The following is a 27,887-nucleotide window of genomic DNA, read 5'->3' as shown; positions in this document are numbered from 1 at the left end:
GGGTCAGGGAGAAAATCTGATCCATTGGGACATGCACAGTCTCCAGGACACCTAAAAATGGAACAGCCATGAGCCTGACATTTGGCTCCATGGGATGTCTGGAATCTTCCAGAATGATCCTGTTCTGTGCCTCTCTTGATGATCTGGATGAGGGGATTGAGCGCGCCCTCAGTAAATTCATAGATAAGAGCAAATTGGGTGGAATGGGGATGTGCTGGAGGGCAGGAAGCTCTGCAGAGGGAACGGGACAGGCTGGACCCATGGACCATGATTACTATGCACTGGCATTGAGTTGCCAGTCCTCTTTCCTTCCAGATTACTTCATCAAGAATATTAAATGCATATTTAGAATTAGTCCATATTTTTACCTTCTTACCTTCACTCAGTCCTTGGCCTTTCTTATTCACAGGAATGCAGGAGAAGTTATTTTAAAATTTAATTCAGTAAACCATCCTAAACTATCTCCCCATGTTGCAAAATTCCAATAGATCCTTCTTAGAAGAGTTTGGCAAATAGAGAGACTGATGAATCACCCAGTATTACATTAAGGGTCATTAGCTGGAGACAGAAACAACACAAACTCACTGAGCAACCTCAACAAACAGCACTGAGTTTATTATGTCCGCCTCTTTTATAGGGGGTTTGAACTTCCCAGATTTAGATAGCTGATTGGTATGGGTCTTAACACTGCCCAGCTCCTTGACCAGTGATATCTCTGCACTTTTGATTGAACATGGTTGGGTGAGGTTCCTGTTTCAGTTCAAATCTATCCTATCATTGTTCACAGGGACTTGTTCTGCTTCTTTTCTAGAACAAACCAGACTAGCTAAATTAGGTATATGTTGTGGCCAGATTTGCCTTGTCCAGCTATAGACCAGCTGTGCTGTGACAACCCAGTGTTTTCTTAATTCATATTTTAAAGGTTGGAAGAAAGGTCTCAGCTTTCACCTACAAAGGTGACATCAGCTTTTCCATGGGGCTGGACTCCACCTCTGCCTTTGCTCACCTTGGCTGTACAAGGGTTGGAAAAAGTGACGAAAGAAAAAAAACCCAAAACTTTGAGAAACCACTGCAAAAGCACATTCCCTCTCCACACCATGCCAGGACAGAATAAGTGACCTAACAAACCTTACAAAACAGGTGGGATGCTGTAACATGTGACAATTTGGTTCCTAAGAACTCAGATTTTCCTGAAAATACACAATACACAATTTCACACTACCCAACAAAAAGACCTGCCTTTATGCTACCTTCTGTGGGGTCCCAGGACCATGGTTCCTCATCCCTCAGGCCACTGCAGGGAAATTCTTAAAAGTCTTTGGAAAGAAAGAATTCCTTGCAAGATGTTTCTTGTCCAGAGAGAGGCTGCTGGGTCCAGTTCCATCTGAGGTGCCAGAAAAACTGATGCCTTAAAGGCCTTAGAAATTAAACAACATCCTTTGGAGATAATATTAGTATAGGAGGTAATATAAAGGCTGATCTTTATTGGAGGTCTCCAAGGGGCATATACGGAAAATGTCCACAAAATGGCCACCTCGCCATGGGGTGAATACAACTTTATAATTTTAGCAAATTAGCATATTTGACAAAAATTACCAATTAGGAGCACAGACACAACAGAGCTCGCTGGCAAGAGTCACTCTACTCCTGACTGGAAAGTTCAGGCACACCGAGGAAACAAAGCAACAACAAAACTAAACAGAATTCAGGCAATCAAACCAGAAACAAACCGAGAACTGTCCTTATGTGTTTAGGTGCGTCTGACAAAAGGAGGGTGAGGGCAAGTGTCAAGTATTGTGGGGGTCTTCACAGAGACCATAGAAGCTGGGGAGTTGTAAAAGTCCTTTTTTGCATGGCTAAAATCAGTCTCATGAGGGTAGAGTTGGTCTTCTAACATGAAGTCCTCAAGTCCCATGCAGAAGCAGCAGCCTCTCAGCAGCAACAGTATCTGTGATGTGTTTTCCATTCGTGGTGGTGGTGGTGATTCTCCGAGCAATGCATTTTTATTCTATTTTTAACCAATCAGTTACAAACATGATTCTACTACTGCCTTGCTGGAGTTACCCAAATCTAAGATTGATGCGTGAAAGTGGTCATAATTTCTTACACAAATTCTAAGTACATACTTCATCTGTTTTATCTAGGAATGCTAGCAAGGCTACATTATGTTTTTGTTATGTCTAGAACTTAGTTAAATTTGTAAAAGGTGATGCCACTGAACTTTAAACTAGGCTTTAGGGCTTTTTCTTACTAATACAGTTTCTTATTTGCTTAAGGCACTTAAAATATTCTCTATTTATTTAAAACTAAACTTGCATTTTTATCTCATGTCTGTGTGGATTTATGTATTTTAGTTTCTCTGAAGGTTTTAATTCAGCTCTCACATTTATGAACACCTCTGGGCCTGTGTGGATGGGGCCCAGAGGGATTTGTATCCCAACAGGCAAGGATAAAAGGAATATGGCCATAAAGCTTAACAGCACTCAGACTTAAGAGAACTTCAATCATAACCTTAACTTACACCTTAAACTTAACAATTTAGCAAAGAAACAGCACTTAACAGTATTTAACCTAGCTTATAACCTATGACTTAACAATTTACAGAGGGATAGTATTTAACTTAAATTATTACTTATATTAAACCTGGAATTATGGTAAGGCACTTCACAAAGCACTGACTCCACAAACTCCAACCTGTCCAACTTCAAGTTATCCAGATTTTGAGAAAAGGAAGTCAGGAGACAACAGCACGGGAGAAACAGAGAGACAGAGACAGAGAGAGAAAGAAAGAGAAAGAGAGAGAAAAAGAGAAAGAGAAATATAGCACGGCCTTGGATCACATGCCATCTCAGCTGCTGTGAGCTCCAGGGCTGTGGGACATGTCAATGTCACACCCATGTCACAGCCTTTACCTGCTCTGGTCCCTCTCACGGGGGGGGGTTTGGGGTTCCAGGGGCTTGGCAGACACTCTGGGGCTGGACCAGAGGCTGCAGTGGCTGGGGGGTGAGGCACTGACTGCCTCACCTATGCAGAACTTGCTCTGCCCCCCTCAACTCACACTGGAGATATCTGGGGCCATTCTTATTTTCTCTGCTCTCCAACACCAAGGCAATGGACTCTGGCTACAGCTCTGAGCTCATGCCCATGGCAACCACCCTGGAAACTAGCTTCCATGGAGCTGCTCTCAGGAATCCCTCAAGAATTGGGGAGTACCCCAAAACCACTTCCAAAATGTGGGATGCTCCAAAATCCCTTCAGAAACAGAATGCCCCATGGTTGCGCCTACCTTCAGCTGTCTCATTCCAGACCCTGCCCCACCCTCCCAATCCTCACATAAACCCATCCCACCCCTCCTGGACATCAAGAGCCCCTTCCCAAGCCCGACTTCCCCCGTTCCACACCTCTCAATCCCCATTCCACCCATCCTGCCACACCAAATGCCCATCTCACCCCTCCGATTCGCATCACATTTCACCCAATCCCCTTCCACCCCACTCACCCTAAGGGGCTGTGGAATTGAGTAATTTATGGCTGGGATTGAGCCATTTTGGGATAGGATGGGATATTTTAAGTGAGATTGAGTGGTTTTGAGGTGATGGCTCTATCCCTCTTGGCTTTTCAAACAAAAAATGATGGAGAAAATTTTTCCAAATACCCCAGAACCATCAAATCCTCCAGAATATCTCCTGAAAAACAATTTCCCCTCCCAAAAGGCAGTAAAATGGTGAGGCTTTAGGTGATGAAGTTAGAGCATCAGACTAAACTCTTCCCGCCATCGGGGAACTTGTGGGGAGTTCTTTCCTGGTGTCTCTGTTGGTGGTGGGTCACATGAGACTTCCTGGAGAAGCTCTTCCCACATTCCTCACACTTGTAGGGCCTAGTGTGGATCCTCTGGTGGTGCTTCAGGTTAGAGCGATCACTGAAGCTCTTCCCACATTTCTCACATATGTAGGGCCGTTGCCCAGTGTGGATGCGCCAGTGGGCTTTCAGGTGGGAACTCTGCCTGAAGCTCTTCTTACATACTAAGCACTTGTAGGGCCGTTCCCTGGTTCCCACAGATGGGCGGCTGGGGAGGTTTTGAATCTTCCTGAAGCTCTTCCCAAGTTCCTCACACTTGTTGGGCTGTTCCCTGGTGTCAGTGCACTGGTGGACATTCAGGTGGGACTGCTGGCTGAAGCTCTTCCCACACTTGGAACATTTGTAGGGCCTCTCGCCAGTGTGGATCCTCTTGTGGCGGATCAGGTTGGATCTCCGGCTGAAGTTCTTCCCACATTCCCCACACATGTTGGGTGATTCCCTGGTGTGGACCCTCTGGTGCTGGATCAGGTTGGATCTCTGGCTGAAGCTCTTCCCGCATTCCCCACACTTATAGGGTCGTTCCTTACTACAGTTTTTCTTGTGCTGGTCACATGTGGACATCTTTTTGAAGCTCTTCCCACATTCAGAGCACTTGTAGCACTGTTCCTGATAGTGGATCATCTCATGGCGGGCCAGGTTGTTGCTCCGGCTGAAGCTCTTCCCACATTCCCCACACTCATAGGGTCTCTCCCCAGTGTGGATCCTCCGGTGGCGGATCAGGTTGGAGCTATGGCTGAAGCTCTTCCCACATTCCTCACACTTGTAGGACTTCTCCCTGCTTTGATGCTGCTCAGGGAGCACCAGGTCTGAGCTCTGGCTGCCTTCCTGGCACAGAGTGCGTCCTTCTTCCTCACAGCTCCCTGGGCCCCTCCTCATGTGGGATCTCGGGGGCATTTCCTCCCTGTTGGATTCCTGTGCTGTGGAGCCACTCAAAATGGCCTCTTCCACAAGGTTCTGACACAGGGATTTGTCCTCCCTGCTCTCCATCCTCAGCTCCTTGCCTGGGGGAGGAAGGACAAGGAGAGGATGGGATTTGCCTCTGTGCCAGAGGGAAGGAGACCCCCTCAATGCATCCCCAGCAAGATGGCATCAGCAGTGGGGTTGTCCTGCAGCCAGGGGTGATGCTGGGCTGGGAGACGGAGCAGAAGAGAGGAGGAAAGGGGCAGTGACTTCCTCCTCACCTGCCTGGGTGTCCTGGGACATCTTCTTCACAGCCTCCTTCTCCATCTGGCCAAGGTTTGGGAATGGGAAATCCTGGGTTTGGGGATAAAAAATGTGTGAGTGCCTTGGTTTGGGGGTTCCTCCTGCCCAAGTCCATCTCTAGAAATCACCTGGTGTCTGGTATCCATAAAACCTCCAATAACCAAGAGTAAGTCTCAAAAAAGCCTCTCCCTTTCTAATGTCCTCACTTTGAGGTTGTGGGATCCCTCTTCTCAGGGTTGCTGGGGCTCTCATGGGTCCTGGGGATCCCCCCACTCTGCGGTCCTCCTTTGGGATGCCTGAGGGGTTTCAGGGGTCCCACAAGTCCCTTATCCCTTGATTCTATTTTGGCTCCCATGGGCCCCAGCCTCTCCCCACTCCAGGCACTCAGGGCTCATCCCTCTCCTGGCACCCCTTTCATCTCTTCCTCATTTCCAGGCTACCCCACTCCTCTAGGGTGCCGGAGGATGGCAAACAATGGATAACAAAAGTTCTGGCCTTACAAATATTAAAACAACTCCACGGAGTCCTTGGAGTTCTTGAGGATTGGAAGAAGCCTTCCTCAAGATGTCCTGCCTTACGGTCTTTATGGTATGGCACAATGAGCTGCTGAAGGTTGCTTGATTTGTGCTTACATCAAGGTCTGAAAGACAGGTGTCAGCTAAGGAAGGCTGGAATGGAGAATATGACCCCCTTCCCTTGGAATAATTATAATTGTGAACTCAAGAGATGGAAAAGGGGTTTCCTTTACAGACGCCCGGGGCAGCTGGTCCACGTGCTCCCTCTCAATAGCGAAAGGAGCTGTAGCAGGAACCTCAGAAGCAGCAAGCTGGAACAGTAGGGCAGGCTCACCCGGGGCAGCAAGCAACAGGCAGCAGCAACTCCGAAGCCATGCCTGAAGCTGTGGGGTGTCCAGGTGTCGGTTTACAGTCTGTCAAGAAGCTCTGAAGCAGCGGCAGAGATCAGTGGGGCTGGGCAGGGAATCGCTCCTTGCAATTTCTCACCGGTGATGGCTGGTGCTGGGGCCCGGGCTTTGCAGAGGAGGCAGCTCCTAGCAGAGAACGTGATGTTCCCACTCCTGACGTGGCACGCACCGGGGCTTTGAGCTCCCAAGCAGCAGAGAACCAGAGAAGTAAACCAGCAAGCCCCGTCACAGTGCCGAAGAAACAAAAACCCCCAGGCAGAACCCACAGAAGCAGCAGGATCCCTGGTCAGAGACACCAGTGGTGTGGCCACTCCAACAGCCGGCCTGGAGGGAAACGGGCTGCCAGCACCTTGCCCCCAATGCTCTCTGGAAACCCTGGCCTGGCTCACACTCATTACAATATGCCTGGAGCAGTGATGACCCCAGACACAAAACAAAACAAAAAACTCCAAAAATTATATGAGATAAAAAACCATCCCTAAGACACCAGGTTAAAAAGAAACTTACCAGAGGAGGGAGGCCATGGGCTGTGTGTCCCTTCCAAAGATGTCAAGTGGATTTTACCAGAATGCCCCAAATGGGAAGGTTTAAATATCTTCTGGTAATAGTATGTCACCTAACAGGCTGGCCAGAAGCATTTCCAACTGCTTCTGCAATCACTGGATCAGTTATTAAAGTATTTTTGGAACAAATAATTCCAAGATATGGGATTGTAGAAGCAATAGATTCAGATAGGGGAACTAATTATACAGGAAGTAACAGAAGTTATTAGTTCTAGAGAATGTTACTGATCAACACAGACTGTTGCTCAGCCAGGGCAGTTTTAAATTCCTGAACCTAGAGCAACAGAACAAAGACTTAGTAAAATAATGAATAGTTTTTTCTTGCCTTTATATCGAAAGAGGGTGTGCATGGTGGGGGGGGGGGGGGGCCGGGCGGGGAAGGGGCATAGAGCAGGCAATTCTGGAAGTCTGTACCTCAGCCATGGGGAAAAGGAAGAGGGTGATGCAGTAGGGACCTTAAGATGAAAGGGAGGCTGCATCCTCCAACCATTTGAGAGACCTGATAGGAAATGCCCTATGGCCTCTCTCTTTATTCGAAAAAAGTTACAAGACTCCTCTGTCTTCTTTTTTGGACATAAACCTCTGGCATTGTGGATTAATTTTCCTGACTGAAACACACACCCACCCACACACACACACCCACACACACACCGCGTTTTCCCCCTCATCACCTCCATCGTCCTGCGCTGCTCCCGCGAGCACTGAGGCCTGCTGTGGATGATAAAACCGCCGGCGACGGCTCCTGATCTATCCCAGCATCCCCCGCGGCGCCGTCATTCCCGGCAGTCCTGAGCAGTCGCTGGCGCTCCGGTGGGTCCCGGGGTCAGGCGAGGGGGATCTCACCAGGATCGGGATCCTCTGGGATCCGCCGGGACCCCCCTGAGCCGCGGTCGCCCGCAGGTCCCGGACTCCCCGCGCCGAGCGGAGGAAATGGTGAGGCAACAGCTCCTCCTCTCCTCCCCGCGGGAATGGAACCGTCCGGGCTCGGAGGGTCCTCCCCCATCCCCCAGGGCTCCCACTGCATTCACAATTCATCTCAGTAACCTCCCAGTGCTCCCAATGTCTCCCAGTGCCCTCTCAGTTCCCTCCCAGTACCCACCAGTGTCCGCCACTAACTGCCCAGTAACTTCCCAGTCCCCTCCTAGTCCATCGCAGTCCCTGCAAATCCCCTCCCAGTTCTCTCCCAGTGCTTCCCAGTATGTCCCAGTATGTTCCAGTCCCTTTCAGTCCACATGAACCAATTCCCAGTCACATCACAGTGCTCCCGGTATCCCCCACTCCTTCCCAGTTTCTCTCAGTCCATCCTCATCTCCTTCCAGTAGCTCCCAGTATATTCCTGTCCCTCCCAGTCCCCTCCAATGCCCACAAACCCCTTCCCAGACTATCCCAGTTACCACCAGTGCCTGCCAATGCCCTCCAGTATCTTCCCACTTTATCACTATTCCCTTCCCAGTCACCTCCCAGTATATCCCAGTTCATCCCAGTCCATCCCAGTCCCCATCAATCCCTTCCCAGTTCTCCTCTAGTGCTTCCCAGTCCCTCTCAGTTCCCTCCCAGTACCCTCCAGTGCTCCCAGTTTCTCCCAGTCCTTTCCAGTATCTCCCAGTGCCTCTCTGTCCTCCCCAATCTACTCCCAGTCCTTTCAGGTCTCAACCACTCCCCTCCCAGTTTGTCCCAGTGCTCCCAGTTTCCCCTCCCAGCCTCCTCCCAGTGGCTCCCAGTACCCCCCAGTGTCCACCAGTAACCTCCCAGTTCTTCTCAGTACATCCCAGTCCCATCCACTGCCTACAAAGCCCTCCCCAGTATGTCCCAGTTCTACCAGTCCCTCCCAGTCACATCCCAGTCCCTCCCATTTAGTTCCAGTCGCCTCCCAGTGACCCCCAGTGCTCACCATAACTTCCCAGTCCCTTCCACTCCCCTCCCAGTGCCTCCCAGTATGGCCCAGTAGCCTGCCAGGGACTTCCCAGTTCATCCCAGTAACTCACACTAACTTCCCAGTGCCTCACAGTACAGCCCAGTGACCCTCCCAGTTTATCCCAGTCCCCTCCCCATCCCTCCCAGTGCTCCCAGTCCATCCCAGTTCCCTGTCCCAGCATGGGCAGCTCAAGCCCCAACCCCCCAGACTCCACCCGACACTGGCAGCAAGAGGAGAAACTGACCAAAGACACCTTACTAGGGGTACTGGTTTGTACTGGTTTATACTGGGGGAGGACTGGGAGGGGACTGGAAAGGACTGGGAGAGGATTAAAGGATTTAAAAAAGGGGATAAATAGGGGTTGAAGGGTATTTTATATTGGTTTATACTGTACTTTATACTAGTCTTGTACTGGTTTGGGACTGGGATGGACTGGGAGGTCCCTGGGATGTTACTGGTCCATACTGGGAGGTGACGGCCATACTTGTTTATACAGGGGCGTCACTGGTTTGAACTGGGAGGGTGACTGGGCCATACTGGGAGATCAGTGGGAGTTACTGGGATGAACTGGGAAGTCTCTAGGGGGTTACTAGGCTGGACTGGGAGGGGATTGGGCGGGCACTGGGATTTACTTGGGCTATACTGGTTTATACTGGTTTGGACTGGGCATGGTCTCCTCACCTGGCCAGCAGGGGCCGCCCCTTGCCCAGATGTTGCCCCTAATGGTACTGGGAGTTACTGAGATGAAACAGATTTACTGGGGCTATAGTGGTTTATACTGGTTTGAACTGGGATTTACCTGCCCCGCAGAGGGTGCCACCCACCCAGGTGCTGTCCCTGACCAGCGCCATCCTGGTGGCCAATCCATCGGGATTGTCAGGTGGGCAGCTGACGGAACCTGTGCACACTGGGAGCACTGGGAGAGGACTGGTGTGTATTGGTTTGTACTGGTTTTTAGTGGGAGGGACTGGGAAGGTGCTGGTTTGGACTGGGAAGGGTTTGAAGGGGGTAAAAAAAAGGTTAAAAGGGAGTTTGGGGTTACTGGTTTATACTGGAAGGCCACTGGAAAGGGTTAAAAGCAGACTGGGAGGGACTGGGAGAGCCCTTACAAGTCTGTGCTGGTTCATACTGGTCTATACTGGCCCATACCAGCCTATACCAGTCTATATTGGTCCAGACTGGTTGATGCTGTTTCATACAGGTCTATACTGGTTTTAGAGTTCTGGGTGAACAGTGTTTTTTAGAGAGTGAACCCCAAATCTAAACTGTAGCCATGGGGAAAAAAGACACACAGAGCTCCTTGCTTGCTCTGAAGAAGATTGTTTATCGTAATGAACAAAGCCATTTTATACTTGAAACTTCATCCAGACTCCACCGAAACTTTACCCAAACAAGCACACTTTGGCTGCCTGCCACTGCGGTGTCACTGTTGACGTGTCCCTTTACCCAGTCAGCTCTCTAATCATGTGGTGTTCACGCGTCTCCCCAGCCGACTGCTGCCTCAGGCATGAGGCAACCATCAACTCAGTCCCCAGCCGTCCAACTTGCAGCTGAACCCTTCCCAGAGTGTTTATTGGCGAACAAAAGTGAACAGAAATGAACAAGATTTTACAAAGGTGAAAAAGGACCTTATTCTGTAAGGCTTTTCTTATTTCCCCTCGTTATGGAACCCAATGGAACCAGGACTCTAATGTGACTTAGAGAAGCCTCACTGAACCAAAGATACCACAGTGATGATATGGAACCTTATGGAACCAATGCCCCAGTGTCACACAGTGGGGCCTTATGGAGCTCAGGAGACTCTAGTCAGGTAGTGGAACCTCAGGAAAACAAGGAAAACTCTGATGTGATCTAGCTGGGCCTCATGGAATGCAGATGGCAACTGTCAGTTGACAGAACTCATGTGAAAAAGGTGTGCATCATGGAACCCAGTTAGGTTCCATAAGCTAGTGAGCTTATGGAACTTACTTGAACCGCAGCTCCAGTGTGCCACAGCAGGGCCTCATGGGACACAGGAGAACACTGTGAGGTTATTGGATACAATGGAAGCAGGGCTCTAATGGGACATAGTGAGGCCTCATGGAACCAAAGAGACCCTCATGGAACCAAGGCTGCAGTGTGTCACAGAGGGACCTCATGAAACTCAGGAGAGCATTGTGAGGCTACGGAACAATATGGTACCAAGGTTCTACTATGATTTGACAGAACCTCATGGAAGCAAGGAAACATTGTGAGCCTCCAGAATCAGTGTCTGAAGGTGGATTTCCTGCTTGCTCCTGGGATGTTGGTGGACAGTGAGGGCTGAGGCAGCCTCCCAAGTGTCCGGCAGTGTCATTGGTGTGGGGGAAATTTGCAGAAACCCCCTGTCAAGCCTGGCCCTGCTACTCCTCCTACCTGGGTGTGAAGCTGCTGGGACACAGAGGTGGGAGGGTCCGGATGTTCCTCTCCTCACATCCCCAGCCATGCACCAGTTTCAGGGCACTTTGAAGCCATCCTAGAGGTGAAGTTGGGCAGGCTTGGGGAGGGGATGGGACGATTTGAGTGGCTTTTTGGGGTGTCCTCGTGTCCTCTCCACCCCACATCTCATCCCTGCTTTGCCACCCTCTTGCCCACCCTTGCCAGTCCCTGCCATGCACCCCAAATGCTGCTTTGGCGGAGCGCAAGGGCCTCGCAATTGCTGCTGTGCCGGGTCCCAAACAACAGGGTCCCAAGTAACAGGGCTGATGGCACTGTGCATGCTGTCCCCGTGGCCTCTCCCCCAGCCACTGAGCTCCCACCTCCTACTCTCACCTTCTCTGTCCTCGAGGAAACAGGGCTCAAGCTGGTGAATGGCAGGGGAGAGTGGAGTTCCAGGTTCTGGGGACCCAGGGAACCCTCTGTGCATCCCAGTGGGACTTCTCGGACGCCCACATTCTCTGTGGCCACCTCAAGTGTGGGTTTGCCAAGTCCATTCCCAAATTTTGGGAGAGGTACCAGACCTGTTTGGAGGGACTCATTCCACTGGGATGCGACTGAAGGCCACCCTCAGCAGTGCCCGGTGACTGCTCTGGGGGTCTCACGCTGCTTCCACGGGAACGCTGCTGCTGTCCTTTGCTCAGGTGAGTGTTGGCAAAACTCTCACCCACCCACAGTAGTGCCCAGGTGACCCCAGCAGCAGCAGCCAGGGGCTCATCAGTGCCCTTAGGGCTGTGACAGCTCTGCTGTCCCCAGGCCTTGCCATCTCCATGTCCTTGTGCCTGCTGGGCAATGCCAGACTTGTGGCAGAGTCCTGGATGAACAGTGGGACATCCAAGAGCCAGCGTGATATGCCAACAGCTGCGGGGGGTGAGGCAGAGACAGCCAAAACCCCCCAAAACCTCAGCGGGGCCAGGACCTGCGGGGCTGTGAGGGGTCCCTGGGTGGCGCACAAAGCCGACCTGGCCCTCTGCAGCACCTCCCTGCCTGAGCAGGCACTGTCTGCAGAGGTCATGGAGGATGTGGGTGACATTTGTTGTGTTTTACTGTTTATTATGTTTCACTATGGGGTTTGCTGCGGGTTTTGGTATATGGCTTTTTACTTGTTTATTTTGTTTTTGTTTGTGTTGGTTTGGGTTTGTGGGTTTTTTTTGGGGGGCGGGGGGCTATTTTTGTTTTTATTACTTTTAATTAAGATATTTTCTTTTTTATAATTAGCAGAAACCCTCCCATGCCTGTTTGCAGGCAGATCTAGAGTGAAGGGAGGTGGAAGTTGCTGCAAAAGAGCTGTAACATCATTACAGTATTCAATGTAGAAGTCTCACGCCACAGAAAGTGAGGCAGGTCCCAGGTGGCCACTGAGACAAAGGGCAGGGGGTGGAGGTGATGGACAGAGTTCTCCATCCTGTGTTGGGCTGTGAGGAACTGTTTTTCCATTGGTTGTGGTCTCCTTAGGATACCCTGGATCAGTGCCAGATGTACAATCCTATAATCATGTCTTCAAAGTGGTCACTGGAATCTTTATCTACAGTCCTCAAACTTCTCTAATTAGCTGTACAAGTGCTGAAGACTTGACAAAGGGGAACATAACCACTCAATAAGCCTTTCTTCATTTTAATGAGCCCTGTAGTGTATTTAGTGTCCTGTTCCATGATCCTCAGATCCTGAGAGGAGATAGCAGCAGTCCCTCAAGAAATCCAAGTCAGAAGAAAACCCCAAAGTGTCTTGGAGCATAAGGGTTCCCAGTGAAAGCCCTTTCTGATGAAGCCTCCCCAGGGCCTCATTGGAGCCAATAATTGGAGGCTGTGATTACAGGCAGACAGAGGAACTGGGCAGGTGGCTCTGGTGCTGAGCAAATCCTTTGTTTGATGGAGCAGAAGGGCCAAGGCCTGAATTCTGGTCCCTGGGACAGGAAATCCTGTCCCTCTCAGAGCCGAGGCCTCTCCCTGGAGGCAGCCTGGGCTGTGCTGGGTAGTGCCCAGGGAAGGACTGCAGTGTCACTGTGCCCAGTGTCCCCAGAGCTGCAAGGGCACAGCCCCAGTGCCATGAGGTCAACCTGTCTTCTCACAGACCTCACTGGTGTGCACAACTGCCACAGCCAAGGGGACCAAGAGCTCAGGCACCTGCAGGCAGGTTCCAAGTTCTTGGGGAAGCGCCCTCTGGTAAGGCAAGGACAGGGAGTACTCTTTCTTCATCATCCTTATCCTCTCTCAATCCCTCAGCCTAGCACTGTGTGCTGTTTCACCACTGGCCTGGGTTTGGTTTCGTTTGCCCCACCTGTGGCCTTTCTGAGCCATGGTAATTCTGCCCAGGCCAGCAGATTTTGGGGTGATTTCAGATGTTTTTAATGCTATTTTGGGGCAATTTTGGGTTGATTTGTGGGGGTGCTGAAGCCAATTTAGGGTGAGGTCTGGATTGATCTTGGAGTGATTTTGCAATGATTTTTTGTGGTGCCAAAGCCAATTTTCAAGTGATTTTGGGTTCATTTTTAAGGTTTTGGGAGTGATTTTTGGTGCAATCTTGGGGTCATTTTTGGGCGAGTATGTAATGATTTTTTGTTGAGCCTAAGCCAATTTTGCAGTGATTTTGGGTCATTTCAGAAGATGATGTGGCAATTTGGGGATGATTTTTTGGGTTATTTCTGGGGTTATTTTGGGGGATATGGGGCAATTTTTGAGGTGATATTTGGGGCAGTTTTGGGGGTTTTGGTGTGATTTTGGTGCTTTTTGGGCAATTTTGTGGTGATTTTTGGAGCAATTTTGAGGTGATCATGGGATAGTTTTTGTGACAATTTTGGGGGGTATTGGGGTGATTTGGGGGGGTTTTGAGGTTGCCAGTGCCAATTTTGCAGTGATTTCCTGTGATTTTGGAGTGATTTGGTATGATTTTGAGGTAAAGGACTCTGCAACACTTCAGATGTAAGAAAGACTATCACCATGTTTTGAGATGAAGTTCAACGGTTACATGATACTTTTTCAAGCAGCAAGAGAATGCTCAGCTGACTCTGATTGTGAATGAGCTTTTGCTGGACCTTTGCAATTTGGTATCTGCTCAGGCAAGCCTGGTGCTCTCGCTGCTCCATTCTTTGCCTTAGGTGATCCAGACAGAACTGAAAGCCCAGCAGTGGCATTCAGCTTTGCCACTTTACAGCATGTATACTACACACAACCACTCTGTGTTGTGCACAGTTTTTCCTCAGCTTAAGTGTACACTCATATCTTATTTGTTTCAGAGCGTCTAAACTGTCCATGTATCTCTGGCTCAGTGAAATGTGGCAGGAGAGAAGCCCTTGCTGGGTAAGTCGTTCTGTGTCCAAGGCATTCAACAGAGCACCACAGTCTGAGTGACAAAAAGGGGACATGAAGTACATGTTTTTGTCTGGGCACATTTTTTTCTGCGGACGTCTCTCCATGTCTTTAGTCCTTGTGAAGCTGTAATTTGCTTGGTGGTATTCAAGCAGAGAAGAACCATGCAAAGAGCACAGTGATCTGGTGGCGCTTTGCATGTTGTAAAAGAAAAAGGACTGTCCCTCGATATGGTGCAAATACAAGTTTCAAATACAAATAAAAGCTCCGGGCAAGCTTGATGTCTAGGTACAGGAATCTAGGTGAGATGTAGCTGAGAAGCTTTCCGTTTAGATTCAGACAAGAAAGGCAGAATGATGAGATATCTAGTATGCAGAAGGAAAGTGCATGGCCCAGGTGTGTTTCAGCAGAAGCAATACTTAGGAGTGCTTCACTGCTGGCACAGTGTTCTGTGTGTGAAGTAGACAACCATTCGCTTCTGGGAGAATGAAAGTGCCACAGGTTACAAAAGGAAAAGAACGAAGCTTCAGAGCACTGGGCTGTCGTGCGCAGCAATACAGGGTGTAAGAGCAGTGTGGCTGCCACTACCCATGCAGCCAAATACACACTGACAAGTGTAGTGGTTTTACATTTGCCAAATTCTGTTTGCCAAATCAGTGTTTACTCTCTTTTTCTCCTGTGAAGTAGGATTAGGAGAGGCAAAGCAGGCTCAAGTTTAAAGATAAAACAAATAGATTTATTAACACACACCAGAAGAAGGAAAAATGAAAATCAAAATGAAAACTTTCAAAGCACTATCAGTTCACTGTTGGGAAAGATGAGACAGGAAAAGCTTACAATTATGATTGCTTGGCAAGAGATTCTGAAAATATAAAGTCTGCGAGTGAAATAGAAATGAAAGCAATCTTTGAGATGTAAGCATGGCAGGCAGGAAGACGGTGATTAGCTAGAGATGGGTTTGATAATAGCAAACAAAGGGACACCAAGGGGCTCAAGGGTGTAGCCCCACCAAGGTATCAGGGAAAAGATAGGTAAGAAAGTATCCTTTAAGGTTTAGAATACAGAATTATATGGTAATATAGTGATTCTTATAGGCTGTATGTAGATTTTGTAGGATTTGTATCTCATGCCGGTTGGTTACTGTAAATTTGAATATTCAACACAAAAGGAGATATAATGCATTGTAACAAGGAGCTAGCCCTCTCTCTTAGGGACATCTGTTCAGCCAAGACTGGTGGCTGAAGGCAAGGCTCTTTCACCCACGACCCGTGCAATAAACCAAGAGCCTCCTTGATCTCCAGAGTTCCCTCTCCCTGCTGTCGAGGGATACTCCTACAATTCACTTTCTCACATACAACAAAAAAGAGACAAAACCTGTAATTTTGAGTCAGTTTCAGCATTTAAAATAGTCTTTCATCAGTTCTTTGGGGAGAGGAGTCTCTCTTAGAGTCCTATGGAGGAGACATTGCCAGAAGAGGTACAGTCCTCTGGTGGCTTCCATGCCACAAATCTGCAGCAGTCTAAAAGAAACCTCTGCAAACTGAAATCCTACTCATTAGCAGCTTTCCCAACACTGCATATAGGTCAATGTCTGCTTAGTAGGGGTACTGTTTAAGGATGCCTCCTCTAGTATAAAACAAAGATTCTCTTCTTCTGTCTCCAAAATCATCTTCATCTCAAGAGCTAAACAATGTCCTTTTCCTTAAGAGCAAAGAGCTTCATATCACTTCTAGCTAGAACTTTACATCCCCCCCAAGAGCATTCATATGTTACAGGAAAAAAAGTCCATTCTCCATAGTTTGCTAGAGATGTCCAGCCAAATTAGGCTACTACTCCTTCTTTGTTCTAAATAGTCTTTTCACTCTCTTGACTGACTTCAATTTCCTGCTATGTCTTTTTGTAGTTCAATCACTTTGTCTGTTCTCACTCTGGGAACGGCTAGTGCTGTGGAAGCTCCATCTGCTGGCAGCAAAGAGTTAAAACTTGCCCAAGGCCTGCAGTGGTTGTGATTTCTGCCAGGCGGCAGCCACAAAGATCTCATAGCCATCCCGGTGGGGGAGGCTGGTGGATGCCTTCTTTCCCACCCTTGATCTCATGGCCTGGGCTGTTCAGAGCTGCTCCCTGGGGCCCGGGGTGGGGCGGGGAAGAACATACCTCCCCCAGCCCTGGTTGGCAGCAAGGGCAGCTGCTGAAGCGAGCTTAGCATTCGTTAGATGTTAGCAGCCAGGGCTTTCTTCCCCTCCCCTGCTGCTAGCTGTTACTGGGCCCAGCCATGGCCAGGTGCCCACTGCCATGGCCCCTGGCACATGGCCAGCCCTGAGCTGCAGCCTCCCTTCTCCCCTGCTGGCAGCTGGGGGGAAAAGGGGCTCAGCTGGCCAGGCCACCACACCCCAAGGGCAGCAGCTCCCGGAGGCCGGCCGGGCCAGGTCTCCTTGGGGCAGTGGGGCCTAAGCTGGGCCCTCCTCAGCTGCCCATGATGTTACCTGGTAGCCACTGGGAGGAGGAGAAGGCCTTTGCACCCAATCTCATCTTTATATGGGTGTTACCAAAAGTTGCATTCTGTTTTTCTCAGTGGTCAAATGAAGCCAGGTATACCGATAATAATAATAGAGGGTTGGACGAAGCAACACAGATCTGACCACTGTGGTTACTTCTACATTCTCCCTTTATTACGTGCAGCATGGCAGCTTATATACAATTCTACATAGTTTATACATGTAATAACTGTTTCATTGGCACACAGCAGAGGAAAGGATGCAAACATACATTATTTAGTTTACTCTTAAGGTGGTTAACACGTGCCTATTAGCAACTCTATTCAGTCACCTTCAACACCCCATTATTTTTCCCACATACCTTAATATCTAATTCTAACTGCACCACAACTTACTAAGGAATTTTATCTGCGTCACAGGCTTCAAGGCCTCAACAAGGCCTCAGGTCAGGCCTCAGTTAGGGTAGTTCAATATCTAGATATAAATCATGTCCTCCTTTCCTGAGGAAATCTGTAACAGTCAAACGATATGTCAATCCAAGAACTGGCCCCTGATAGTTCCCTGTCCTTTCCAAAGAATTCTAAGGTCCTGGCAGGGCATTATTCCATAACCCTTTCCAACTAAAAACCAAATTGTGTTTACCCTTAACATCAAGTCATGAGGAAGCAGTTCCATGAGAGCTACTTGTCCTGTGACCTATTCCTCTTCTAGCCTTCTGTGGAAGCCATTGTGCCTTGTCTTTAGTCTCTGAGATGCAGAGAATACAATTGTAGATGCAGTGGAGAAGGGAAGGACAGTGATTGGGTGAGTTTGCTGTGACTTACGTGAGGAAAGCAGAAGGTGCAGCCCTGCACTGGCTTTTACTTCTAGAACCTTTTACTGTAAGAGCAGCTGCTGAAAGTAGGAATTTGCTCAACATGTGGTTGAACATTGGTTCAACCTGCAAGCATTCCTTACTGTTGAGCTGGTTACAACATGCCTTCTCTAAGCTTATCTGATGATTTTATTCACTCCTTATTTCTTAACCGTACAGAGTTCGCTACCGAAAATATTTACTAATTTCAGTTAAAGCTCTTCTTCAGTTTTAACAAGGTTACACTTTAACATGCACTTGTAGTTAATGCAAATTCTTTTTTATGAACCTTTTGTCCAATGGTGCACAGAATGTGGGATAGGTGAGAAAGACAGCAGAATCAGAGAGTATTTACACCTTACCAAGAGAGGACTTTCATTCCTGTAAAGAACTTCTCGTTTCACCATTTCAATGCCCACAGTTCCAAAAGACCATATGTCCACTTTGGGTCCGTATGGTTGACCTTTCACCACTTCAGGCGCCATCCGCCAAGCAGTCCCAATCACCGAGCTCTGTCTACTCTGCTCAGGGGTGAGTTGAGCAGAGAAGCCAAAATCAGCTGGGGAGAAAGCAAAAGACTTTGCTTTCATTTGAATCCTGTGCAATTAGGAAAGCAAGCAACAGAATTGCCCAGTAGAAGCTTGAGAATGCGCTGCTGAATCTCCTGGACAACTGTTCCTGCTCTCTTTCCTCAGGACTTTAGCCAAGGAAATATGGCACTGGCTACTTCAAAAATCCCACATTTTTTGCACTGCTTCCAGCAGTGGCTTTTGTTCCCCTGAAGCTTTAGAGTTGTAGCTCCCTCCCTCTGGAAGGGACACACATAGAGCAATGCCACTCTGGACTGCTTGTTCCTTGCCATAGGTCTGTGCATGTTGCAACCACGTGGTCAGCTCACAGCAGGGGTCCCTGCACTACCACCAGCACCATTTCTGGGGAGCTGGCAATCACCCAAAAGCAGCCCCACACCCCACATCCCTAGAACTCTGCACCCGACCAAGAATATTCTGACCCAGCTTGACAGAGCCATCAGTTCTGAGAAGGATGTTGAGGCTCTTCACATCTCGGTGCATCACATGGTTGGAGTGAAGAAAATATAGTCTTTGCAGGCACTGAGACAGAAAACAGAAACAGGAGGGCAAAAATCAGTGATGTGATTTCATCACACAAAAAGGGAAACAGTTCTCAAAGATTTCCCCCTCTCCAGGGGAATGGCGAGTAATGGCAGAACACAGTGCCATTGAGAGGAAGAGCTTGCTGCTCCAGCACTAGCAAAGCAGCACCCTTCTAAAGAAAGGCAAGTCAGCTTTTCGAAGAGCAACAGCAACTGCTGTTGAAGACTCCTCTGCAAACCAGCCAGAATGACTGCTGCTTCAGTGGATGTGCTCAGAAGTGAAGAGCATTTTGGCTGCATTGCTAACCTTTTCAGCTGAGGACTGAGAGAAATTAGTCTATCTTTTTTCTTTGCTGTTCGTTTCAAAAGCTGCCACCACCGCCTTTGCTTTTACAGGCAAGGAATGCAGTGCAGCCAGGCAAAAGTTTAGAGAGGCAAGATGGAGAACAGCAAATGCAAGAGACAGAGTGAGAATGCAACAGCAGGAGATAAGAGGACAAGAACAGAGTCCAGTGAGTGCAGGGGCACTGGCAGGCAGTTCCCTTGAGATGCTCTTGCTTGCCCAGAGCATACCAGTGACACAGCAACAAAGCCTGGCACATGGAATGGCTCCTGTTCTGAGACCCTTTCCCAGACAATCCTGCCCAAGCCCTCGGAAGCACAGCTAGGATCCCTGACCTCTCAACTGACTGCTGAAATCTCCTGTTCAGTCATTGATGTCTCACTGATGACGCTGAGAGTGCCTCCATCCATGTACTCCATCACCAGCCAGAGTTCCTCATGCACAAGGTAGCTAAAAGAAGGAAACAAGGCCGTGCAGATGAACATGCATGGCTACATTGGTTTTTTTGCTTGATTCTTCTTTCCGGGTCCCTTTGTGACAAGGACAGAATTAAAGAAATAAACATTCCCTCCAGGCTGTGCATTGTTTGCAGTCTGGGCAATCTCAAGGAGAACATCTGTGAAAAAGGAGATGTCTTAGATGGCCAGCAAGGGAAAAGCGCATTTTAGTAACAGCCAAGATTAAAAACCTCTCATGCACGGTATTTCTGGAAATAAGCCCCTAGTGTTCCTGGCATGGACGGCCATGGAAAAGAGGGGCAACAATCCAAGGGAAATACTCTCTAGGATGCTTCATCAGCATTGAAGAAACTTTAAAAAATCAATCCTGAAACAACATGGAGGCAGTGAACTTACAGGGTATTGAGTTAGTATGGTAGGGTTGATCCAGGTTTTTGGACAATTTTCCAACTATGTGTTTGAAAGCCAAGGAAGACTCATGCAGATAATATGCACTCTCTTCCCATCCATTAGAGATTAATAGAGAAATAATGATTAACCAATAATTAACAGCTCTATTTTCTGCCAGTGTCCAAAATGTCTTTTTTAACTTTGCATGCTTTTAGTATATAAACAAACATTCATGGGGTAAGACCATGACCGCTCACCTGTCTAAATAATTCACAACACAGGGACTCTTATTCCTCTTCATGACTATGATTTCATTAATGGTTACTTGCTTCTCCTCAGTCCTTGAAGATTTATTTTCTTGATGGTGTCAGAGTCGGTCCAAGGATGTGATATGCCTCACATCTGTCTCCAATGGTTGGGGACTGGGACCCCGGACTCTGAAGGGAGCCCCTGGCCTGGCTGAGGTGGAACATTTGCCAAGTCTCATAGGTCTGGTATGCATCTCTATGAGAACGGAGTGCAAGAACAATGGAACTGGTCACAGTGGACTGAGCCGAGGCTGCTTGTCCTAACTGGTCTGTCCGTACCAGAGGTATGGCTTGCAGCTTGTTCCTGGGCATCCAACCTTAACACAGGTGGTTCCTGCCTTGGCTCTGTGCTCCTCGCTTTGGTTCCCTTTGGCTCTGTGCCCCTCACTTTGGTCCCCACCTTAACCAACCTTTGGAAACTCTGGAGACCCCCGCTCACTTTTGTGATCACCCCACTGGAGAAGATCGCATCTCTAGGCATCTCTAGGCCTCGAGGACTCATCCCTGCACATTGGTAGCTATAATCCCCTTCCCCTCTTTCTCTATCTTTCTCACTATTCTTTATTTTCTCTCCCCACTATGGCATTTGTTGGCACTAAATAAAGGTGCATTTTTTGTTTAAGTAAACTGAGTTGTCCCCCACTGTGTCTTTTGCGCTCTGAGATCCCTAAAATGAACCATCAGGCTTCCCCCATATGTTTGTGGACCCTGACAGATGGCCACCTAGAATGACATAGAAAATCAGTAACTTTAGAAGTCGGTCGCATGAGGCCACAACACACGTGGGGTGAGTGATTTTGCAATGACACAGCCGAGCCATGCCAAAGTGCCTCATGATTAGACAAAGGAGTCATTAGGAACTGACATTCCAACACCTCATTTCTCTGCTCCTTTGGGGGCCAGTTACAGGACACATGGCCACTGACGTTTTGCCTTGTCCACTTGTTAACAATGGTGTCTCAACTATCACCTCAAAGCTCTGAGCACACTCTGTTTCTCTGTCTGCACTTCAGAAGAAGTAATGCATGCCTTGGTACTCTGTGAATAGATCTTGGGCTATAAGTAGGGCTTAGGGCTTGTAGGGACACCTTGCAGATCTCTCCCTATGTGCAGTTCCCAAGTGTAGCACTGCGGATGGCTAAGAAACTGACAAGAACATTCAGATGTATTTGCTGGCAGCCAGAAATGAGAATTCAGGACTCTGAAGCCGTAGCCTCAAAGAGCAGTGAGATGCTCTAAGGCACCACCTTTGAGCAATTGAGAGCGAGGGAAAGCATCCTTTCTCTGAAAGGAACCACTGCCCTCCTTGCCTTCCTTCTGGCAGCTGAGAAGGACAAAGACTGTCCCAAATGCAATTGGCAGGCTGGCACCAGTCTGTGCTTCTTGTGCAGCACAGCTGGACCCAAAGCTCCAGCCACAGCTGACACAAGAAAGGAAAGCCCTCAAGCACAGCAGAATCTGCAGGGGCTGTTGCCATTTACCTCTCCTCCTGTGGCAGTGTCGACTGCTCTACAAATATCTTCAAAAGTCCTAGAAGCAAAACAGCAGCAAAGAAAAGAGAAGCCATTTAGATCTTGGAGTGAAAGCCAGCCCAGACAGGAGGTGTCTGCTGTAAATGCCTCAAACCTGCAGAACGCAGGAGGGATCTGCCTGAAAGCAGATGATGCATTTTCCTCTCCAGTGCATGGGCACTGGGCCTGTTCCTGAAGCATTGGGGTTCACTGCCTCATCTCAAAAGGCCAGTTGATTCTTTCATCTCGGATTTCAGTTTCCAAACTGGGCAGTGTTTATCCTGACCACAGACTATTTCCTTCAGCAAACTCTTGGGAAGAAATGTTCCTGAGAACTGTTTTCTCACTGCTATGATAGGGGGTAGGTTGCTATTTCTGGCAATGAAATAGAAGTGTCTTTTACAATGATTTCTGACCACACTTACAAATTCTGGCCGGTACTGAGAGATGGGGCAAACTAACCCAGTGTCTGAATATGTTTGCAGCTTGCCTGACTTCACACTTTATAGATATTCCAGCAGCAAATCACCTGCCCCATGATTGTGTAGAAATGACTGTGGTTGGACTCACTCATTGCCAAGATTTTCCTGTTCAGTGTATTTCATTAAAGGATTTTCCATGCTTGCCATTTGCCCTGAGGGAAACGAAATGCAAGATGCTCACTTGAAAGCAGACATCCCACCATCCAGAAGATACAGCCCCACTGTCTGTGGCTCTGAGTCTTTTGTGGTCAGCTGGGTAACAACAACAACCACCACAGCAAGATAGGAAGCTCTGCAGTACAAATGACCAGCACAGAGGCTGATTTTCTACAATCCTTTGAAAAGATCTCTTGACAGAAAACAAAGCACAGGGAGATGCGTTCCCAGGAGAGGAGGGTATCTTCTCCACCTTGCAGCAGTTTGCCAAAAGAATGCCTTTCCTTTTGTAAACCAAAGCACCTCATGCTATAACCAATCCCAAGGGAGCCTTCAGCATCAGGACCCTCACCCTTGATGAGCAGGCTGAGCTCAAAGATGCCCTTGCCCATGCCCCACGTGAAGAACCACACTGCTTCTCCTCCCCCTGACAGCACGGATCAGTCACTGCCATTGCACTTGCCCTCTCAGCACTGCACACATGCCCATCTTCCCCCAGTGGGCAAGGGCAGCAAGGACAGCAGTGCTCCTCAAGTGCTGGCATGACACAAACAGCTGCCTAGAGGAGATGCTGACCCTCTTGTGAGCCCAGCCCAGGCCATGCAGAAGTCAGCTCAGACCAGGAGTGTGTTGGAGGTTTGTACGTGAATGGAACGGGATCACTGTGAGACATTCCTCGAGCCTTTATTGCGACATCAGCCTTATAACAGGTTGAGACAATTGAAAGATTGCAACAGCTCATGTCTGCCAGCAGCAGCCAAAGATTTCTTTGTTACAGGGCACTTAAAAAACTTTCTAGCCAATAGCAAATTCCTAAAGCTTACAGACAATTGTTCTAGCCAATCACTAAAAGCGCACGTACACCTGCTTCAAACAATGCCTGCTTGTATGCTTTCTATTAACAATAAACAATATTTCATTATTAAGCTTAAAACCTTCTACTATCTTGCTAAGCATATTTTTCTGCAGTCTGAAGGTCTATCCTAGCCAAACCTAAAAACTCAAAGTATTGTTTCATGTCCTTGTTTGCTGTGCTATTGTACTTTTTCCTACTTTCAAGCTTTGCACTTGCAGCTAATTCCAAGTTATTCTGCTCTTTCTGTTTCTGGGGCCTGCTCTCACGACTTTCTGAAAGCCTTCTTACCTTTCTTTAGTATTTGCTACAGAAGGGGCTCCGCCTCGGGGCAGCTCCGCGCTGCAGTGGCCGGGCAGCAGTGGGACTCTTCCAGCTAAGGAAGGCTCCAGCCTCTGCAGTCACACCAGCACTCAGGGCCAGGGCAGCCACCACAGCAAAGCTGGCAACGCCCAAGCATGAGCACTGACAAGCAACGGCAAGAAGGCAAAGCCAGACCCAGCCCCTTCCAAGCTGGTGCCCCCATTCAGGACACAGCAGGATTGGCTCTGAGATCAGACACACTGAGGTGCAGATCAGTGCCCTTTTTGTGCCAACAGGTGATGGGAGATAGAGAGTCAGCTGGGCTCTGTTCTCAGACCAGCCAGGTCTTATCTGAGAGTACAGTACTGGCAGCTGTTGTGGGCAAGAAGCAGATTAAATGACTTGTGCTACAGAATCACAAAGGGCTTGATGTGTGTTCCAGAGACTGATCTGAGCACGGCTTGGGCCAATGGGTAGCATTCTAACAGTCATGGGAATGACTGGGAATCAGGTAGGAAAAAGTGCCAAGGATCTGAGGAATATCCAGCAGAGGGGCTGGAGGCTCACTCCTGAGAAATGCCTACAGTGCACTTTTATCTGATTACGCCCCAGGGATGTGTCTCTTGGACACATCTTTCTAAGAACAAAACTAGGATATTAAATACAGATTGTGATAAAATATCTGGTTTTTCATTGGGGACACAATAAAAACACCTCTTGCTCTCTGTTTCTGCTGTCACCTGATGTTCTTTTAAAGGAGTTCTCACTGACAAAAATATAATATTCTCATTAAAAAAAAACAACTGTAGATGTAGCTTTGGTAATAAGAGCAGTCATAAAAATGACACCAGTAAGACACATGGGGCAGAAGAGCTCCTTCAGGATGGAGAAAAAATCTCTACCCAAAAAAATCCAGAAAACACCCCATACTAAAACCACAACCAAAAGACAAAATGCCAAAACCATTCACTTTCTGTGAAGTTTTTTGCTCTGATGAAGGGTGAGAAGTCAGGAGTCTAAGGAGAATTTAGGAAGCTAACCATTCTATCCAGTTTGGCCACTAGCACACAGGACTTGCCCAGATCATTTGCTAGGTCACAGCTTTCGGCTGATGCAAGAACAATCCCTGCTTCTGCCTTTAGCAGACAGGGAAGCTCAGGCAAACCCCAGGACATCCAAGCTGCCCTTAGAGGCAGCAGGAATACCCAGAGCACTCTCTTGCCGCCTTGGGGCCTAAACATGACAGATCAAAGCCCATTTTCCAAGTGTCACTGGCTGAGGGGAATGGCAGTCCTGGCAGGACTCCAGCACTCAGCATCCTCAGCCACCAACAGCAAGAGCTGGCTGCTCAGAAACCTGCAGCTCTGCCTTGCACTAAAAGCAGCGCCCTCCAGAACTGGCACTTATTTCTCTTGGAAAGTTCAGATTGTGGTGTGACCACAGCTGGAGAGCTGTGGTAATTTTGCTCCTCTTAGAGCTCTTCTCCAGGAGCACAGGGAGACAGAGTAGAGTCTGCTCTTATTTCTGTGCTCTGTGGACAGACAGGATGTGAGACACAGGGCATCACCTCTTATTTATAACCTTATTTATATTCAGCTCAAGAACCAGCTCTACTAACACAAATCATCGACTTGGATAGCAGTGGGATTCTAAGTCACTCAAACTAAATTCAAATGGGCTGATTCAACTGGACTGCAAATTGCTCTGAATTCGATATTCCCCCCTGGCTACTATCAGGAAGCAATGTTCTCTCTGCAAAACTGGGGTTTTAGTTCTTTGAAAGCTCTGAAACAGAAAATAAAGAAATGGAAAATTGGGAAATAGCCAGTGATGCCTTTGCTCTTGCTGCTGCAGACATGGAAATGGATTTTCTTGCAGCCTACTCAGCTAACCCTCTACCCTCTACTGCCACAGGCCAAGCTCACAGCTTGCTCCACAATTCTTAAACACCAGAACATCAAATGTGCCTTTCTCACTCACCTCAGGATCAGCACCTTTAAATACCCGGCTCAGGTGACCTGCAGTGGGCAAGGGAAAATGAACCAGATTCTTTGAGAAAACTGGAGACAACCACAGTATTTTTAGCAGGTCTTCCAAGAAGGTCTCCCAGCCTACATTTTCAAAGTTGTCCTGCTTGACCCAGCAAAGGGAGGAAATTACAGACTCTGCTGCCACAGACTCTCCCATAGAGAAAATGCAACCCCTGCAGGTTCCCTTGCAAATGCTGCCCGCACAGCCCTGGCTACAGACATCCCCTTTTGAGCTGAAGGTGTTGACAGGAGCTTTACCCAAGTGGCATCCAAACAGTCTTTCTGTTTCCAAATCAACTCAGTCACTAAGAGCAAGAAGACATACAAAAGCCAGGTTAGACAATGCCCAGGGAAAACCTCTACTTACATGCCAGGTTAGCCAGGAAATAGCTGTAATATGTTATTTCATAAACAGTGCAAACTGCAGCAGCAAGATACTCAATCATTATGGCACTGCTGTGCAAGTTTGCAGACTGTGCTCTAATGCTAGTTAAAACAAGTCTCCTGTCAGTGTGCAGCTGCCCACTGACAAAAGCCTCAAGCAGGAGGATGCTTCTGCACTGAGCAAGCCCAAGAGCTGCTCTGACACCACTGAAGCCTTCTGTGCACCAAGGCAACCTTGTGATGTCACCACAACGATGTTGCAACTGTGCCCTGACATCACAAAGCAAACGCATTGGTCTGTGAATTTATGCAGGTGGCTAGACTGATGTTTGTGTAGGCCTAGGCTGCATTTTTAGCTCTTTCCCCCCTCAGCTGCCTTTTTCGCCTCTTGTTTTTCCCCCTGTGCCTCCTGTGTCCCCTGTTGCTGTGCTGGGTCCAAGCTGGTGGCCGGGCCGGGCGGAGCAGCAGTTGCAGCCCCAGGTGTCCCTGGAGTACTGGGAGCTGCTGATGGCCCCAGGCACTGTCCCCTGAGGAGCTGCTGAAAGATGGTGAGACACAGGGGGCTGAGGGGGCTGAGGCAGTGGTAACGCTGCAGGGATGGTGACCTTGAGCTGCTGGGGACACTGAGGGCTGTGGGGGAGCAGAGGGCCACAGTGGCACTGAGGGGAAAGGGAAGTGGCACAGGCTGAGGGGGTGGTGGCTCTAAGGGGACAGGAAGGGTCAGAAGGGATTGAGTGGGGTGAGAAGACTGTGAGGGTTGAAGAAAACAAAAGGGGCCGGGGGTTTGCTGAGGGGACAGTGGGACTGAGGGGATGGAGGAGGCCAGCAGGGAGCACAGAGGGTTCCAGACCTGCAGCTCTGCCAGGCCTTGGAACGAATTCCAGAGCCTCCGCTTTTGCTACAGCTGTTCTGAAGACCTTGAGGATAGGCAGAGACTGCCAGGAGCCAGCAGGAAGATTATCTGAAGGCCACCAGCTCCAGCAGTGAACAGGGAGCTGCTGCTGCCAGCCAAGAGCCCGGGTGAGGCCGCAGGGCCGGTGAGGCAGGCTGGGGATGAGGGTGGCCTGGGCTTTGGCCATGGACTTTGGCCAAACTTTTTCTTTCTGACCCTCCTGGGGAGGCAGTGAGATTTGCCCTTCCCTGACTCAAGGGCAGGTGATGCCAGGGGAAATGTCCCGATCCTGACTCAATGTTCCCTTTGCTTCCCACATGTCCCATCTGCTGCTGCTGTCCAGGAAAGCTGCTCTGCACAGGAGGAAGAGACCAAGGGAGAGCCTGGCAACTTGGGCAGCTGCAATCCCTGCTGATGGAGTTGGAGTTAGAGATGGTTTCAGGACTGAGAGAATTAGAAGTTGTTGGTTGTTTACCTATGTAGACTGGTACTTGTACAGGCATAGATGTATGTATATTGTTCTCTTGATGCATGTATATTGATGTGTTTACATCTGTATTTATATTTACATGCTTGTTCAGATGTATAGCTATATAGTTGTGTTGATGGGGTTGTAAGGATTATTATATTGGTACAGTGATATTTGGGTATTTATAGATATGTTTGTTATGTGTGTATTTCTATATGTCTTGCTTTATGTCCTAGGAAATATGAATTATAGATTTACATCTGTATATTCTATGGTTATGAATTTACAAATATTTAAATATATATTGAGTTGTCTGATTATAGAATTCTATTTCTTTAGTACTGGGTCTGGGATTCTTTAGAGAGGAATACTGATATTTTTGTATTTGTATGTGGACTGTACAGTTGTAGTAATATGTAATGAATTAAACTTTTAAACTTTGATTCATATTTGTGTATAGTGAGTGCTTGTAGAGGGTTGCAATAAATTAATTTTCCTACCAAGTTTATATTTATATCTATTTACACAGCACAATTGTAACAATAAACTAGTTTTAAAAATTCTACTTGATATTAGCAGTGCTAATAGTGGCAGTGCTAATATCTAATTGATATTAACAGTGGCAG

The 27,887-nt window shown here is 48.3% G+C and overlaps 1 protein-coding gene and 1 long non-coding RNA gene across 6 annotated transcripts; one reads left to right on the top strand and one right to left on the bottom strand.

Moving 5' to 3' along the window:
- Positions 1–599: 599 nt before the first annotated feature.
- Positions 600–7,455, bottom strand: LOC310921532 (uncharacterized protein). 3 transcript variants are annotated; one of them, XM_083881698.1, is made up of 4 exons: positions 7,218–7,455; positions 5,911–6,109; positions 5,040–5,112; positions 600–4,859 (listed from the first exon to the last, which is right to left on the bottom strand). In XM_083881698.1, the coding sequence occupies exons 3-4, from the start codon at positions 5,083–5,085 to the stop codon at positions 3,754–3,756; spliced, it is 1,152 nt and encodes a 383-aa protein (XP_083737824.1). In that variant the 5' UTR covers positions 5,086–5,112; positions 5,911–6,109; positions 7,218–7,455; the 3' UTR covers positions 600–3,753. The 3 variants fall into 3 exon arrangements, with proteins under 3 accessions (XP_083737824.1, XP_083737823.1, XP_083737825.1); XM_083881697.1 differs by lacking the exon at positions 5,911–6,109; XM_083881699.1 differs by lacking the exons at positions 5,911–6,109; positions 7,218–7,455 and adding an exon at positions 5,562–5,874.
- Positions 7,365–27,887, top strand: LOC310921533. Of its 3 annotated transcripts, none has more exons than XR_014592156.1 (7): positions 7,365–7,479; positions 9,272–9,391; positions 9,951–11,559; positions 14,148–14,211; positions 26,341–26,448; positions 26,805–26,920; positions 27,136–27,887. It is a non-coding gene; the product is annotated as an uncharacterized lncRNA (long non-coding RNA). The 3 variants fall into 3 exon arrangements; XR_014592158.1 differs by lacking the exon at positions 7,365–7,479 and adding an exon at positions 8,659–8,724; XR_014592157.1 differs by lacking the exon at positions 9,272–9,391 and having other exon boundaries at positions 7,378–7,479.

This window comes from Zosterops lateralis (assembly GCF_965231275.1).
Source record: "Zosterops lateralis genome assembly, chromosome: 35".
Lineage (NCBI taxonomy): Eukaryota > Metazoa > Chordata > Aves > Passeriformes > Zosteropidae > Zosterops > Zosterops lateralis.
This window is presented reverse-complemented; position numbering and strand designations above follow the sequence as displayed.

What these genes read in the sequence shown, in the direction of transcription:
- LOC310921532 (XM_083881697.1), bottom strand. An exon ending in GTCCCAGGACACCCAGGCAG is followed by an intron (nt 4,860 to 5,039) that starts GTGAGGAGGAAG and finishes TTCCTCCCCCAG; the next exon opens with GCAAGGAGCTGAGGATGGAG.